Source organism: Apteryx rowi, unplaced genomic scaffold (genome assembly GCF_003343035.1).
Source record: "Apteryx rowi isolate R43461 unplaced genomic scaffold, aptRow1 scaffold_117, whole genome shotgun sequence".
NCBI lineage: Eukaryota > Metazoa > Chordata > Aves > Apterygiformes > Apterygidae > Apteryx > Apteryx rowi.
The window spans coordinates 406,447-423,017 of record NW_020447386.1 but is presented as its reverse complement, the minus strand read 5'-3'; the positions used below and the strand labels follow the sequence as shown (position 1 = coordinate 423,017).

Sequence of the window (16,571 nt, the reverse complement as noted above, 5' to 3'; positions counted from 1 at the left end):
GTAAACAAATCTTTGTAAACTGAAGTGTCTAATTAACCCTTCTCACACACTAACAGAAGAAACCCAACTATCAAAATACCAGGAGTATTTTTTTTATATAAATCTAGTACTGCAAATTAGAGTGTTCTAACACAGCAACTGTGAGACAACAAAATAGAAACTTCGCATTTTGTTTTCATCATCTCACTTCTGCTATTACAAACTTTTATTTTCACAAAATTGGGCACATAGATAGATTTTAGTATTATCATAAGCGTTATCTGTTTATATAAACACAGAATTACAATTACACATCTGAACTATTTTGATTATATTTTTCAAAACACTGGAGTCCTCTACTGGCTGTGATGCTACCTTTTGATTTCCTGATGACAAATAACAGAACAAGTATGCTAAATGTCATACGCTTCTAAGGAACACATAAGCACATACACAAGTTATTTGAGAAGTAAGCTTAGTTTTAAAGTACCTAATACATTGCAGGTTCCACCTTAGCTCATCTTGTAGCATTTTGTTCATAGTCACAGCCTAAGATTGTTTAGTGTTCAGGATTGGAATTTCTGTACTTAATTTTCAGTACAATTTCCAAATAAAAATCTATTGTCATGTAATCCAAGGCATATCATCTATTTAAAAGTAAGCTAGTCCAAGAAAAAGAGGTTAAATGAGAACATGATTTTTATTCAACAGCCAGTTGGAGTGCTAGATGTGCTACCCAAACGTAATTCTGATCATCATCTTATAGCATACTTGTGAGTAGGAGATTTAGGCCAATACAACTACTATCATTTATTATCATTCACCAGAAGAGATGAAAATTTTCTAAGGCATGCTTTATACCATGTCCGAAACAATCATTTTGGGAATGCTGTGCTTTACTTTCACTGAAAAGCTGGAGATGACTGATTCCATACTAATCAGATGATCTTTTCATTAGTAACAAGTTACAAAGGTTAATCAATGAATTAAGTATGCTACAAACAAATAACAATAAAAACAAATTTCACTATTTCCTCATGTTGTTTTCCCTTAGGCTGTAAGAAAGCATGAATACACAAGGCACTGGTACTAAGCACAGACATATATAAACATCCTAACACAGAAAAGTAAATTCTGCGTTCATCAGAACACATGCATGGCTGAATTTAAGAATATTGCTGTTAAATACACTAAGTATAACAAATACAGCTGTTCACATAAAAGCCATTCACTTCCACTTCTGAGTTTGCAGTGGAAGCATTCTAGAGTTCTTGGACAAATCTTACCTTGATAAACGCTCAAGTTTCTGCCGATGACCAGTGTAGTAGCTTTGAATCAGAGGATAATTGTAGAAAGGTCTAGACAACTGCATATCATCATCTGCAGGCAAGAAAGTAAAATCAAGTTAAAGTAGTAATTAGATATTAACTTTAAGAGACTAAAAAGACAGAAAACTGTACAAGTGAAACAACACTAGACACAAGCAAACCTCCAGCTTTGAAAGAAGCCCCTTCTATTACTGCCCTTGCTAAAATAGAAATAAGGCATGATACTCAAATCCTTCTTGTCTCAAGTGTCATTTGAAGTTTATGGTTGATGTGGAATTTCAGAATGTGAGGTGCAAGCTAATTTCAGTGATAACTGACACTCTGGCAAAGAAAACAGATAGCAAAGGGAATGGATTTTTTTAAAATATGTGAAGCAGGCATTTGTAAGGCCTTTACTAAGGCTGACAGAAACATATAATGCATCTGAATAAAGTACTTCAAACATGTAAGTAATGTTTTTATTGTAAAAATAAACATTCCAGTATTTGCTGTTTAATAGTCTTTTTCTTTTTTTTAAAGGAAATCAAAGTATTTCAAGTTATGGACACAAGCAACTCCTTAAAGTCAGAGGCTTATAGCTATTTCTAAAGAACATCCAGGAAAGAAAGTGGTTGCATCATCCTACATCATGTGTACGGAAAAAAAACAAAAAAAACCAACAACAACACACCCCAAAACAGTAAAATCTCAATTTCACCAACTGAACTTCAGCATACACTATCACTGAAATAGTACTACTTGTTACTGATGATACTTTTACAAAAACATAGCTAAGAATGTGTTCATAGGAATCACTTACTGGATAGTCTCCCTGCTGCAAATGGATTACAGTTTAAGCTTACCTAAACCCTCTGGAAGGAGACTGGACCGACAGAACCAGATGACCACTTGTGCATACAAAGAAACGAGGTTAGTCACAACCTGCTTGTTTGTCAAATCTGTAAAACCTGAAAACATACATGATTTTTTTTTAAAAAAACATATTCCTTTCATCAACCTAAGTAGAAAACATAAAATAACACTGTAAAACACACCTGATTTTCACTTTAAACAACTTTCTTATTTGAAGAAAAAAACCACAATCACCACCACCACAAAAAACAATCCCCTACAAAGCACCAAACTGACTAATGGTTAAAATAAAAAAAAAGCCTGAACTATTAATGGCACTCATGAATAAGACTTTTTTAATGTAGCAAAGATTTTTACTATAGCAAAGAAATACTTTTTTTAAAATATGCCAAGAACAATTTATAATATAAAAAGCTAGAGAAGCTGAAGTAACCTATTCTACAAGTTATTTATTTATGCTTCCTTTATAACTTCTAATGATTTGTATACAGTATTTGTGTACTATTATAAATTGCTAGCTATGAATTCAGAACAATTTTTGGTATTATCTTATTCAATGGTAATTTCAGTCCAGCTATTTACATAACTTCTTGCTGATTCTAACCTCCCCATGCAAACACTTGCATGAACTCCATGACAAATTATTTCCCTAAACTCAATGCATATTAAAAGGTAGTTGCAACTTTTCCTCACTCATAGATTTAAGTCCTTCTTCTAGCTAAACTTGACTGTCTTCCAAGCAGCACGATGAAAGCAAAGCAGCAAAAATAACAAAAGCTCATGTTTCCAGGATTACAACCCAAGCACAATCTCAAATCAGAAATCCAATTTAATAATAAAATATACCAAATATTTAGTAATTTTATTACAAACCTTTTTCAGTAAGCTCTTGTGCTTCTGTTAGAAAACAGTTCAAGACTGTGCTAAGGTTGCTCAGAAGCAACTGGCAGTGCTGAAGAGACTGTATAGTTTGTGGGTCAATGAAGTTGCAAGTGCCATCAAATAGAGGAACACCTTTTCAGAGATAAATATTAAACCATTAGCATATACAACAATTTCAAAGTACATTTAAAGAACTGTGTGCAATATAATATACAGTCATACTACTGAATAAACTTGATTCAGAAAGGTTAATTTTACACTTGCAAAATGACTACACTTTAATACTCACATATTTGGTCAAATTCATCTTTCGTATAGATTACTTTGTTCCATGTCCACTCAAGAACAAAGCGCAAATTAGCAGCAGAACTTGGTTGCTCTAAAAAATAATAATAATAGAAAAATTAAAAAATGAATAAAACATTTAAAAAAAATCAGAATATATAAAATAAAAAAGTCTAAGTATTACCTTCAGATGTCCAATGTTTAATGCATCCAGTCAGAAGTTCTAAAGAACTTGTCTGGACAGCAGCTGACAATATTGCTTCTAGCTGTTCCTCCTAAACACAACAGACAAAATAAAATGAGAACTTTACATACTTTCAGCATCTGAACTATCAACAGTAAATGTCCATTTCTAAGTGTATACGTATTCAGACATCAGAAAGTCAATTAGCACACACTTATCTAATTTCAAATTGCTTTTCTTAATTCTAGCCACAGATTGGACAGTTTGCTGCTATAAGGAACACATGAATTTCCTCTGGCATTTCCAGTTACTGAAGGTCCATTCTAATCTTTTTCTGCATGCCTCTGCATTATAGTCTTAATTTACTGATCTCCAATTAACTATTTTCAGTAATACTCTTTGCTAACACCCATTATGCATGCTGTTGCATACAATATCTCCCTCAGGAACGCATGAAGGGGCCAGAACAAATGCAAGCCTGCAATGTTCACACCAGAAACAGTGAAGCTAAGGCCAACCAGCCTTCCAGACTTCTAAGACAATGAACTATTTCCAGCTCTAAAACACTAAGTTCTAATCTTCTAAAGTAACAGAAAAGTAAAAYTGTTAATTAAATCTTAATAGATTTAAATTTTAGAGTGTTCAAATACTGAATTATAACGGAGTTTGCTACTTAAACGTTTCCACATTTCAAGACATTTAGAACTTACTTATAGTGCGATYAGCCTTAAATCAGTAAGTACAAAAGTAACATCTTATGGCATACATCTGCTGGACAAAGCAAGAACACTAATTATGTGATCTTTCCATTGAGAGATTAAAGAGGAAAGTGGAGTATATATACATTCTCCTCCTTCAGTTACTGCCATTTACTAGTATTCTGATTTTATGCCCCTCCCCACATTTTCCTGACAAGTCAGGTTTAGAAATTAGCCTTCCAGTGTTCCCAAGAAAATCCTTTAAAGGAGAAAACAGAAAAAGCAAATATAGGACATTTCAAATACAGTACAAAACCCCTGAAAGCTTGAAGTGCATCAGAATTTTTTTTACTGAATTTAGCCAGGTCAACTTGCCAAGAAATTTCTTTCAGCTGTCACACAGCACAAAAGCGTTATTTGCCCTAACACACTTTCCCAAATCTGGTGAAGAATCCAAGAGACAGGAGGGTGAGGGCAAGGAGAGGACTGCTCTCACTTTCCCAGCAATTGCTCCTCTGCAGGCTGACTGACTGGCCACCTTGGCAGTGTGATCATATGCACGGTGCAGCTAGCTGATGTCTGCAGCAGTTCTCATCTGAGTGAGACCTCCCTATGGTCAGCTACTCAACTGAACCTATTGCTTACAGCATCTTATGGGGATGAAATGTTGTCCTGAAGGAAAAATGCATTTCATTGCACATGGCCAGCGCTAAATGCATACTTACTTGGGCTTATCTGCAGCCCAGAATTAACAGATGGATCTGTAAAGACTGAATTTAAAGACTGCACCCACCGAACTCAGTAGTTTCAATTTAAGATACTATTATTTCTGTAACTGAAGTCAAYAACTCAACACCTGTGCTTCAATGCAACAAGCAAACAATGTGAAAATCAGACTGTCATGTTTTGTAGCTTTTACAGCCTGTCACATAACACATATTATGGATATATTTCCCCCTTGATTCTTGATATGCACTCACCTGACTCAAACTAGATGGCTGGACATCAACTAGCCTTGGAGACAGCAAGCCAGCTACAAGACATCTATTGTAGCTATCATGAATGGCTTCATTTATCGAAGGACCAGATTTCTTTAAAAAATTCAAAGTCTGAAACATCAATCAAAACCAGCAACTGATTAAGACAGCTTTATTATGCAGCTGTAGAACTTTTGAGTAACCATTGACAAAAAGAAATAATATAAATGTTCACTTAAATGGTCAGAAAGGGTGCATCAGTAACATGCTTTAGAAGATCAGCAATCTGAATGATTTGAGTAAGAATGACTACGTAGTCTTGAAGATGGCAACCAAATGAAGAGCTACAGTTTATTAAAAAAAATCCTGTAAAACCTGTAATCCTGTAAAAAAACTATTCATGTTCCAAACATTTAGTCAGCTGAAAATTCACTATTTCCTCCCAAGAATTCCTTGTTACAATCTGTCCAATGCAAGTTATAATTTGGCCGCATTGGGAAAAAAAACAAATACTCATTTCATCTTCACAGTCAAAAAAAAAAGAAAAAGAAAATATTCACTTTGTCCCTTCTCGATCCTCCTTTTTAAAGTTAATCAGGGATGAAAACCCTAACTCAGAACCACATAGGCTCTTTGAATGATGGTTAATTAAGAAACAGCAGTTTTCTCCCTGATTTCTACAACATTTTTGTTCTTGAGCCTAGAGTAACATTGTATTTCTTTCTAGGCATTCAAGAGGTGATCCTGCTTCAACACTGGTCAACCTCAGTTTTACAGTTCCAGATGTGGATCTAGGACTTAACCATTTCTATAAAACTGGCAGGATACAACTGCAATTATGTGGGTGGGTGGGATGGGCATAACATGGTCTCTTACAGTGAAAGCAGTGTAATATAAAACTGAGAAAATGTCTTGACATTTCAAAATTTTCTTGACATGCTTAATAAATATACATAAAAGGTCACCTCTTTTTGGAAGCCAGTGCAAGTCATGTGAACAACTCCAGAGTTCAGCAAGCAAGTACCATCTGCAGAAAGAAAAGATCATTTGACAAAATTCTATACTCTTACAGCTGCATTATGACCACTTTAAATTTTAAAAACAGCAAGACACCTGAAAAGATAAATGAGTAACCACTTACTTCATCAGGTCACTTACAAACTTTTTATAAAAATAATCACTACGCGCATGAAGAAATTTTATCTCGATTGCTGTTGAGGTGGAAGAGCTTCAGCTCAAAGCCATTTAATTCTGTAACAATTATGACTTCACAGGCTACATTACAAGACCACTGAAACTCAAAACTCAGTAGACTATGTCTGATATGTTTCACAATATTAAATACCTTGTTAGTACAACACGTTCATAGCTGCATTTGTGGGCTTTTTTTTTTTTTTTTTTTTTAAAGTGACAAACAATGAATAAGACAACCCATAAGTAACATTTGACCATAATTCTTAACCTTACCCCTACTCAACGCAGTGAAATACCTACCAAAATTATAGGTGCTTGGATTAAAAAACTGCTCAGGTGGTGGGTAAGACGGAGGAACTCCGCGACTTAAACTCCGCTCATGTACCAGAACATCCAAAATGAGGTTTGGGGAAGTCATGCTTACTACAGTATCCAGTGACCATAATGCAAAATAGGGACAATTATGAAGGAATTCTCCTGGCCTTAAAGGAAACATATGTATAAATTAAACACCAACATTCAAATGAGTTATTAGTAAGGATACTGAAAACAACTTAGTAAAAAATCTACCTTAGTGAATCCGGCATTTGAGCATGATACCAGCGATTAATGTCAAAGATGCCCAAATAAGTAGATGGTTTTCCCTGACCATACGTATTCACTTGCCAGCTGAAGACTGATACACTGGTGTCAGGAGATATTACTGTAAGAGACAAGACATTGCTTCTTATTTGTAGAAAATACAGAATTTTTGAATTTTTTTTAAACAACACCACCTCTATTTTAGCTTAATTTGTTATACCACTCACTAAACACAACATTTACTAAAAAAAAAAAAAAAAAAGAAATTTAGCAGAATGGCAAGCATCTCTAATATAGGCTACCGTCATACTGTCCCCTTTTCTGATAAAAATTATATCAGTTCTAAACCAAATCAAATACATATTATTAGCAATTAATTTTCCATACATCAATAACTGAAAATATTTAGCTAGATGAATAGTTTATCAAAAATTATGCTAGAAACATATACACTGCTACTGTCAGAAAGGATACGAATAAGCAACTTTATCCTATACAGTTGTATAAGTCAGCTGGCATTGTTAATTCCTAATAGCTGCTTTCCAGCATACTCAAAATGGAAGATGACAGTTATCACACAAAATAAAAACCACTCAGAAATTGGAACAAAAATTTTAATCTAAAAGCAAAACATTCACAATTTTATATCCCAGTGCTTTCAATAAGCAGAACAGTCTGTCTTCTCTGGAGAGAATGTGTTCATTAGATATAAGCAAAGCATGTGCTACATGATTTGCACTAATAGCATGAAGAACAAGAAAATAATTTTTGGCAAAATGTTTTCTCTGTTCTGCTCTGCTGAATTCATCATTACAGTTTAGGGACTCTCACATATTTTACTATGTTTTATTGTGAACTTCTGTTCCATTCCAGTTTCGTCAACTGCTGAAATTGTCTTTGAAGATAACAATTCTTTTCATAATTCAGAAAACAGCTTCACTGCTAGTCTTGACATACATTCAGCAAAAGCTGAAGCAAAGCAAAGGCCTAGAACTTAACTTGAAGAGATGCTGAATAAAGACTAATTAAAAAACAGCAGAAAAATTACAGGTATTTTACAAAGCATGAGGCATGAAGAAAAGGAATGAAAAGAGGGATAAAAAATATATATACATTTTAAAGTGTTTAGAAGGAGCTCTCCTCAGAAACATACAACAAGTGGAGAAAAATCAAAGGTTTTCCTGTTAGACTAACAGGCTGTTTGACAGAGGAAGGATGGCATCACAGCATGAGATGGAAATTACCAGTTCAGGACTAAATCAAAGATAACACAGAGAAATAGGCTAGGAATATCATGTAACTCACTTATTCTGATGTTACAGAAAAGACAAGGTCAGTAAGAAATGAGGGAAGAGAGGTAATGCAGTCAAAACAAAAAGCTATGAAAATTATCATCGCAGCAGCAGTCTCGAAGATATGGAGGGAGCATAACTGAATTTATAAACCCAGGGATGTATGTTTAATTATTGCAAGATGGTGAAAGACACGACAAGAATTTCAACTGTGTACATAGATGAGGAGAACAATTACTTAAGAGCTGTTAGATGCAGGAATCTATGAGATTTAGAGAAAAATTGGGACAGGAAGATGCGAAGTCTGAACAGGAAAAAAAAAAAATATCCAGATGACAATCCTAAGCAATGGAGAGAATTCTCTTATTGTTCAAAGCAACCAATAGAAGAGAGAGCTGGAGGAATAAAAGGACTGAAAAGCATTAATTTTAGTTATGCTGAAACATTACATAGATCACCTGCCAAACATTGCTACAGCATGTCAACCAGCATAAAATAAAATCTTTTTTTTCCCCTAAAGTCATCCCATTCTATGATCTTGAAGCTGCCCATACAAAGGTACTCATTCACTGGCCTAAAATAGACTAAAAACACTAAAAAGCAATTTGCACCTACCAAGAAAATCATAAGTACCTGACAAGTCACAGGAAATGGTGAATTCAGGCAAGCCCATATCAACAAATAATTTGCGTTATTTTAACTAAGGGTTAGGAAGAGCAGATTCACTCTTTTATAAAACTTGACTTCAATGTTCTCATTATAAAAAGTACTAACTTTTTAACATGCAATTATATTTACTCCTTCAAGGAAAGAAAGCGACAGGTAGCATACAAAGTAAAAATGTTTTTCCAAGCTTAGTATGTTTAAAGCACATCTTAACCCCCAAAAAGATAATCTTCCACCAGCAAACACATATTACTTTATTCGAATGAAAAGTGTTACTTTCTTCCCAAACAGATCAGTTTTTCATGTAAACACAGATCACTGGCATTAACTCTTCCAATACACTGAAGTTCTTCTTCAGTAAGGATTATTCCTTTCCGACTATTAATAAAACAAGCAGCTTGGCTACTTTCACATAAGGATACTTAGTTAAAAAATAAAATCAGGAATTCGATGTACCAGTACCAGTTTAAATGAAAAACTGGATGAAAAAAAATGAAGAAAGAAAGGAATTGCTTATTGTTTGCTGCTGCCTTTTCTGATAATATAACTATCATGGTACTTTTAGGAACAATTAATCTTTTTTTTTTTCTCTTCTCTTGCTGCGTGTAAAAATATTCTACACATTTAACTAAATCATCTATTGACAGTGCCAACAGGTCAAAATTATTGAAAAGGTCTAACCAGCATATCACTTTAATACACCATATCCAGTTACTTTTTATCCCAAAGTTTTAAAGATAACTAAGCATCAATGAAACAAATCTTTTGTCACAGAAATATACAGTTTCTGGCATTAAGATATTTACTCATTATCAAATTTCCTCTGACAGATTGCACTGTCAATTTCTATATTTAAATACAACTTAAGCACTTAATATTTATTTTTAAAATAAGCCAAACAAGCTAATCTATATAGCTATTTAACTTAGAGACTGTAAGTAGACAACAGCATTCATTGCTCAGATTCTAAAAACATTCCCTTTGGAACAACCAAACATGGATACAACACGGACATGGAACAAACCTTCATTAACGCTATCCTCTCTGTCAACATGGTTGCGAAATTTTTCTATAGTTTGACAACTGAGTAATTTAGTATTGCTGGTCTGTCCTCTCAAAGGAAAGATTCCACCCGTGAGATCTAAACTGTATCTTTCTTCACAGTATTCCAAACCCTGGGAAAAATAAAAGCAAAAAGGTAATTTTGAGATTAAAATATATATTATTATATCTAAATATGAAAGACTGTATATATCTAATACAATATAGATATATTTTGGATTTCTGATGAGATTATTTCTGAGTAAATAGAAATTATATCTGATATGCAAGAGAATTTAAAGTGTAAAATGATAACTGAAGAGTCTGACTATAAGGATTTTCCCCATCCTCACAATTTAGTGTTTCCCTAACATAATTTGGTTCTAAAATATTTGGCAGAAGCCCCTGCAGAATCAAGGTTTCTTTACAGACCTCAACATTTATCTWCGAAGATACATGTATGCAATACAGATGTGTACAAAGTTCTTTGCTCCATGTCTTGATTAGAGAGCAGATGAAGTCATAGAAGTCATGGAATTATAGCAGTTAAAGCTCTTTTGAGAGGTATTGTCTATAGGCACACCACTACAATGAACATGCATCCCCCTGTCCCAGGTATGAGAACTTCTTACTGATTAGCAGTCTTCTTTCATACCACAAAAGCTCCCACTAGTTCCTCCTCTAATTCTGTCAAAGAAACTAAAGGGTGAAACTCCCCTCAGTTCCTTCACCAAGCACAACAACAGCAAAAAGGGAAAATGGAGAGGGTATGTGATACAGGTCAACCCATATAGGACCATGAGTTACTACAGAGTGGGCAAACTAAGACATTCAAAAATCCCAGCAGTACTGTATTGTACCTCTGACATTGATTTTTTCTAATTAAACTTTAACCGAAATACTGTCTTTCCAAATGCTGCATTGATTCAAATTGTCTACCATGCAACACAGTGTTTAATGAATGCATGAACTGTGGACAAGTAGCAGCTCCACAAATTCAAAAAAATCAGTTCTGCCAGATTCTGCCCAAGCTTCCTAAGCTCCATTAGAGCTTTGAAATGAACTGGCAACAAAACAATACATTCTCATTGGAGACATCTAACTCATCTAATCTGAGAAGAGACCAGCATTCTCTTAAACCTTCTASGAAAAGCTACAAATAATTTTCAAGGCTATCTTAAAAAAAAAAAAAGAAAAAAAAGTCTTTCATTACTAAAAAGAATAATGCTAAAACTTATTCAGAAGTATGCAACATCCTTTCTATTTTACTAAGCGGCTTTGAAAACTGTTACAGACTAATACAGAATAGATAGAAATATCTAACCATCTCTTTGAAAAACTAGTGTGAAGCCTGAGCAGGGAATCTCACTTTTATTATGGAGGGAATAATCACTAAAAATAATTTTTAAAATGAAAGATGTTTCACTATACAAGAGATCCACCATTCCAAAGGATTGTTTCATCTGATAAAGCATCAAAACTCCATAAACCTGCTAGAGGTTATTAACTGCTGGAAATTTCTACTTTTAGATACTATTGAGAACAAAATTTAAAGCACACTATTGTGAGTGGTAAGCAGACAGAGCTGCTAAATGAATCCAACTGAATTTCAGACAATCCAAAATATCCTGAAACCAGCAATTCTCACTGCACTTAGGCACAAATCCTTTTCATATCATTCAGAGCATGTATCAGGTATTTTAAAGAAAAGTGCTAATCAAAATCATCTGGATATCTCTAATATACATTTTCTGCATCATTTAAGAAGCAAGCATCTATGCAGTCAGGTTAAAGGTTTCTCCCCTTGTCTTGAGATACCAGGTCTTATAATAAATGTAGGAAAAAAGGTTTTAAACTAGGAACTCAGTAGCTTTGAAATGAGAGATATTTGAACTAAACAAGGAAAATAATACTCCAACCGTGGAGTGGTATAGGTACCCATGTACACAGTAGGTACATAGATAGAGGGCCACAACCAGGAAGTCAGGGTGAAGGGGGGAGGAGGAGGAGGAAATCAAACAATTCTTGCTTAAGACAACTTCTGAAGCAAAAGAGTGTAATTTAAGTTTTCCATTGGGGCAAGCAATTCTAAGCTAAGTAATGCCTTTGTAGGGAAGATGTTAAGTAATGACTTTATTGACCAGTAAAATATGAAGACAGTTTTCAAATGAGCTGCACTGGTYCAAGACTCCAATACAAAAGTAAACTGTATACTCTATGCATCCGCAAGGACTGCGTAGGACTACGGTGAAGATACGCTTCACAACCCTGATTTGAGGCAATACATTTAGTAATTACTGAGATGGCATTAAAAAGATCTTTGAAAGCATAATCCAAACATACCTTCACATCTAATTACTTGAACACAGACTTATGCCAGCCTTGAAGGCAATGGAGACAGAAGGTTGACACACGGATGTCAAACCTGGACAACAAATTCACGCATTTCAAAAGCCTCATGGTGACTTTGCCATGATACAAAGTCAACAGAGATGCACTGTTTTGTAGCCTTAAAGCTGCCTTGCGGAAAGTAATGCATTGCTGTAACAGAGAGGTCTTTCAAACTCCTATGAGTTCTATTCAACTAACATAGGTCAATAGTAGATTTCTGTCCATTTACTCAAATGTTGCCTGGCAAATCGGAACATTTTTTTAAGTTTCCTGCTCTTGAAGATGGACAAGAAACTTGATCCAGTCAGCCATGTARGCAGACCTAAGTACTAAAAGCTTCAGAATCTCCCTAAAAGCAAAACATTGCTGTACAGTTCATTAATAACCTTTGGCTGACAAAAGTCTAAAAACCAGTACACTATACTGGTAATGAAGATGATGGAAAGCAGGAAAACAGGGGCAGACAGAACTGAAATTCAACAACAGTCTCAATTGTATCCATTTCTCTGAATTAGCATCTTCTTAGGCTTCTCAACAGCCACCATCAAAATCCAAAAATAACCCTGAGACAGTTTTCAAAGGTACTTTATATGTCAGCATATGAGAGTTTGGAATCATGAAGACCTTTTCACAGCTGTAGCTGTAGACACGGTTGGTGCTGCAGTAGCAACCAATCTGCGAAACATTTTGAAACCAAAAGTATCCCTCATATCAACTGTAGATCATAGGTCTTGTCCTGACCCTTCTTTTAGTGATTTTTTTTTTTTGGTAGCACGTATTACAAGGTCTTGGTATGATGCTATGCATGTAAGGTGCTAATCTGTAAGCTAGCTGAAGAACGTCTGTTCTCCCCACAGGGTCCAGCTACTTAGTTCTCTGTTCAGCTGCTTTGTAAGATTGGTCCCTGCTTCACTCTTCCATAGCACACATCATTAGGGAGACAGAAACAGCGTGGGAGCAGAACATCGCAAATCCAGAGACTGGAATCTGAGTGTGTTACTGGTTGCAAAGTCTGTTGAGGGTCATAAATCTTACGTTAACTACACTGCAATTCTCTCAGATCATGAACACAAAATTATTTGATCAGTTTGTGCGATTTTTCAAAGAGAGCATCAGCTGGAATTTCTAGTGGCTCCACTTTAAAAAGCTGCTGAAACATTTCAATCCTTTGAGGGAAGAACTGACACTTGTCACACCTCGTTCAGGAACATAAGATGACCAAGACAAAGAATTGCTGAATAGTAAAAGGTTAAAGAATAAAGTAGCCATGAGAGGAACGTATATAGACAACTACTTCTTTCCAAACAAGCAGACAGGACAAGTCCTTCCCACTAACAAGTCTGTAGCTAAAAATAACTTTTAAAAGGGGATAAAACAATGCAGAAGTATGAAAAATGAAACTGGAGGAAAATTAAAGAAACTTTCTCCTATCAACCTGCCAAAGGCAGGGGCACTTGGGGCACTATTAGAGATACAGAAATGAATTTTAATAAAAGTACTTTTATAAACCAAAATGAAGAGCTGTAGAGCAGTGTATATATTATGCTTGATAGATACTGTGTTTTAAAGAAACACCATCTTTTCCAAACAGCTAAAGTTATCTATTCAGAAGCAACATTTACAAATGAGAAAGGAGCTTCACTACATATAAGGAAAGAGGAAAAAGGTCAGAAATTAAACTCAAGAGTTTGTCATTGTTCAAAACAATCAAAGGGCATAGTCCTTGAATTTATACGGTCTCTTTGCAGATGAACCTAGCTGAAACACAGGACACTGTAGTTTAAAATCATATGACTTGTTTTCAGAAAAGTACAGATAAAGGTTGTGCCCAAGACAACTCAGCACAAAAATGATTTTCAGTTATCTCTGAATGCTGATGGTAAATATTATCCCTGCCAATTTTTAACTGATACTCACTTAATGCAAGTTATGTTTTCACATATATGAACATCTTACCTCATACATCACTTGTCCTGATGCCAAGCGTTTTCTGTCACCAAATGCTAACTGCAACAGATGTAAACTCACAACATCACCTTCACTGAAAGGGTATAAATAATGAAATCTGATTACAAAATTGTTTTATACTTCTCTGCGAAATTATCATTTTATTAGACCTAGATTGAAATTTTCCTTAATAGTATATTCTTGATGGAAAGAAAAATACTACTTCCCAAACCATGACAATTGGTCACATTAAGAACCTAGAACATAAAGGAGATAATGTTGACATTAACAGCTCCAGTGACAAATGCTAGCCATGTAATTTGAAAGCTTTAACGTATTGCAGACTAAAACCTGTTGGCAATAGTTCTTCACAGTGAAGAGCTCTTGATCCAATCTGCCTTAAATTCAAACCTAAGAAGATTGTTGCTCTGTGAACAGCTGAGCTAATTAAATAGCTCGCTTACACTGAAATAGAGAGATCTTGTTCCTTTTCCCCCTGCCATAACAACAATAGTCCAATCTCTCTCTTGCATACATCAGACCCTTCTACATACTGATTTAATTCATTAGCCTGGCAGAAAACTATCAATTTTTCTGCTCAGGAATAGTTTTCTGCCAGATGATCTGAACTGAGTCAGGGAGAATCCAAAGACCGCTAAAGTTGGCACAAGGTAATCAGCAATACTGTGACTGCCTTCCTTTGCTGGCAAGCAGGCTGTTAGACTGGCACAGTTTGTGTTCTAGATCTGCAGTCTAAACCGTATGTTTAATGGTATTTTGATGCCCTCATGCAAATATCAAACAAGTTATGAAGCAATCAACACGAAATAAAGAACATAATTTAAGAATGTAAGCACAAAAATATAGCCACTATTGCTTTGCCTTCTTTCAGAAACTCTGAGCAAGCTAGGAACTGCATGAAAACCAGGCTTCTAGTGAACTCACTAAAAATACAAACACACAACTCTACAACAGCAATTTGAACAAATGCAAGAAACAGCAACTCAAAGTCACAGTTCAAACTAAGAGAAAGTATATGAAACAAATAGAAAGATTTACTAGTGCTCAGATATAATGGCATTATGCACCTTGTTCAATCCCAAACTCAGGAAAAAGGGACTACAAATACAACTATGATGATAAATGTTTCCTCGTGGACTGATGACTTAGAACTTCCAAACTACAAATAAAACAGAAGAAATTTATTCTAGAAAAATATTTGAGGCCATTATTATTATTGTGAGTGGTGGATCCTTCCTCACATCTGCTAAAACCTGTAAAAGTTGTATGGTAAGCACAACACCTGCTATATTAGAGAGAGTCCCCTACATGGCTAAATCTTCAGCAAAATTCTACCAGCTCTATAATTGTTACCAGCTCTAAAATGCAAATATATTTTGCAAAACAGTACCCTCAGAAGTATCACTACTCATTTTTAGGAAGCTGCCAGTGGTGGCTCTACAATTAAAAATGGAGCTCAGGTCTACATTTAAAATTTTTAAGACCATCCAGGAAGGAAGAAAAAAAATATGTTGCACAGGCTCAAAAAGAGTAAACCTGACATTACAGTCTCCTTTAGATTTCATCAACGAACACTTTAATTAGTGAAAAATGTTAGTATATAATCAATTTCCTAATTAACAGAACAGGGCAAAAAGAGCGGATTGAAGACTGTGTATAAAACAAATATACATACATCAGTTGTATTCAAAGAGGTACAAATAAATAATGTTTTTTCACTCTAGTGGTTTACAGCGAGTTTTTAGTCACCTTTCTTGTGTAGACTGAACAGCCCACAAGTAACAACAATTGCGAGGATCATTTTCAGGTTCCTGGAAAGTAACAGTATAGACAGGAATCCTTCCTCCTTCAAGCTGAAAGTGGTACCTAATACAGGTAAAAGAAAAAGCAAAGGTGAGCCTATACACACTAACTACTTGCATCATGCTAGGTATTCTTAAACGCATTTCAAAAGCCTCAGCATTTCTTCTTAATAAAATGCCTGACTTGAGAACTTAGCAAGCATTGATTTTAAGAGATTTTTGACAATTCAAGAAATGGGTGGTTAGAAGCAAATGTAAGCACGAACACGTGTAAAACTATGCATATTCAGGTTATTCTTATTTAATCCAGAATCATTTACTTAGAATCTCAATCCAGAAGCAGGAGGAGAACTGAATGCATCCAACATCCATCTCTCCTAAAACATCAAACAACTCATCACCACTAGGGTGGAAGAATCCTCTGAGAGAAGAGCAGCTACATACACATCC

The 16,571-nt window shown here is 35.0% G+C and overlaps 1 protein-coding gene across 4 annotated transcripts in view; it reads right to left on the bottom strand.

Annotated features, from left to right (window-relative positions):
- The window catches only part of AHCTF1 (AT-hook containing transcription factor 1), a 52,330-nt gene that overhangs the window by 20,390 nt on the left and 15,369 nt on the right, over positions 1-16,571 (bottom strand). For all 4 annotated transcript variants that reach the window (XM_026082554.1, XM_026082573.1, XM_026082544.1 and 1 more), the window contains exons 6-17: positions 16,069-16,185; positions 14,308-14,392; positions 9,944-10,094; positions 6,950-7,082; positions 6,680-6,861; positions 6,151-6,212; positions 5,189-5,317; positions 3,511-3,601; positions 3,331-3,420; positions 3,033-3,173; positions 2,150-2,254; positions 1,266-1,359 (exon numbers count right to left, since the gene is read on the bottom strand). In XM_026082554.1, coding sequence (XP_025938339.1) covers positions 1,266-1,359; positions 2,150-2,254; positions 3,033-3,173; positions 3,331-3,420; positions 3,511-3,601; positions 5,189-5,317; positions 6,151-6,212; positions 6,680-6,861; positions 6,950-7,082; positions 9,944-10,094; positions 14,308-14,392; positions 16,069-16,185 — 1,380 coding nt within the window. The remainder of the gene's footprint in view (positions 1-1,265; positions 1,360-2,149; positions 2,255-3,032; positions 3,174-3,330; positions 3,421-3,510; positions 3,602-5,188; positions 5,318-6,150; positions 6,213-6,679; positions 6,862-6,949; positions 7,083-9,943; positions 10,095-14,307; positions 14,393-16,068; positions 16,186-16,571) is intronic.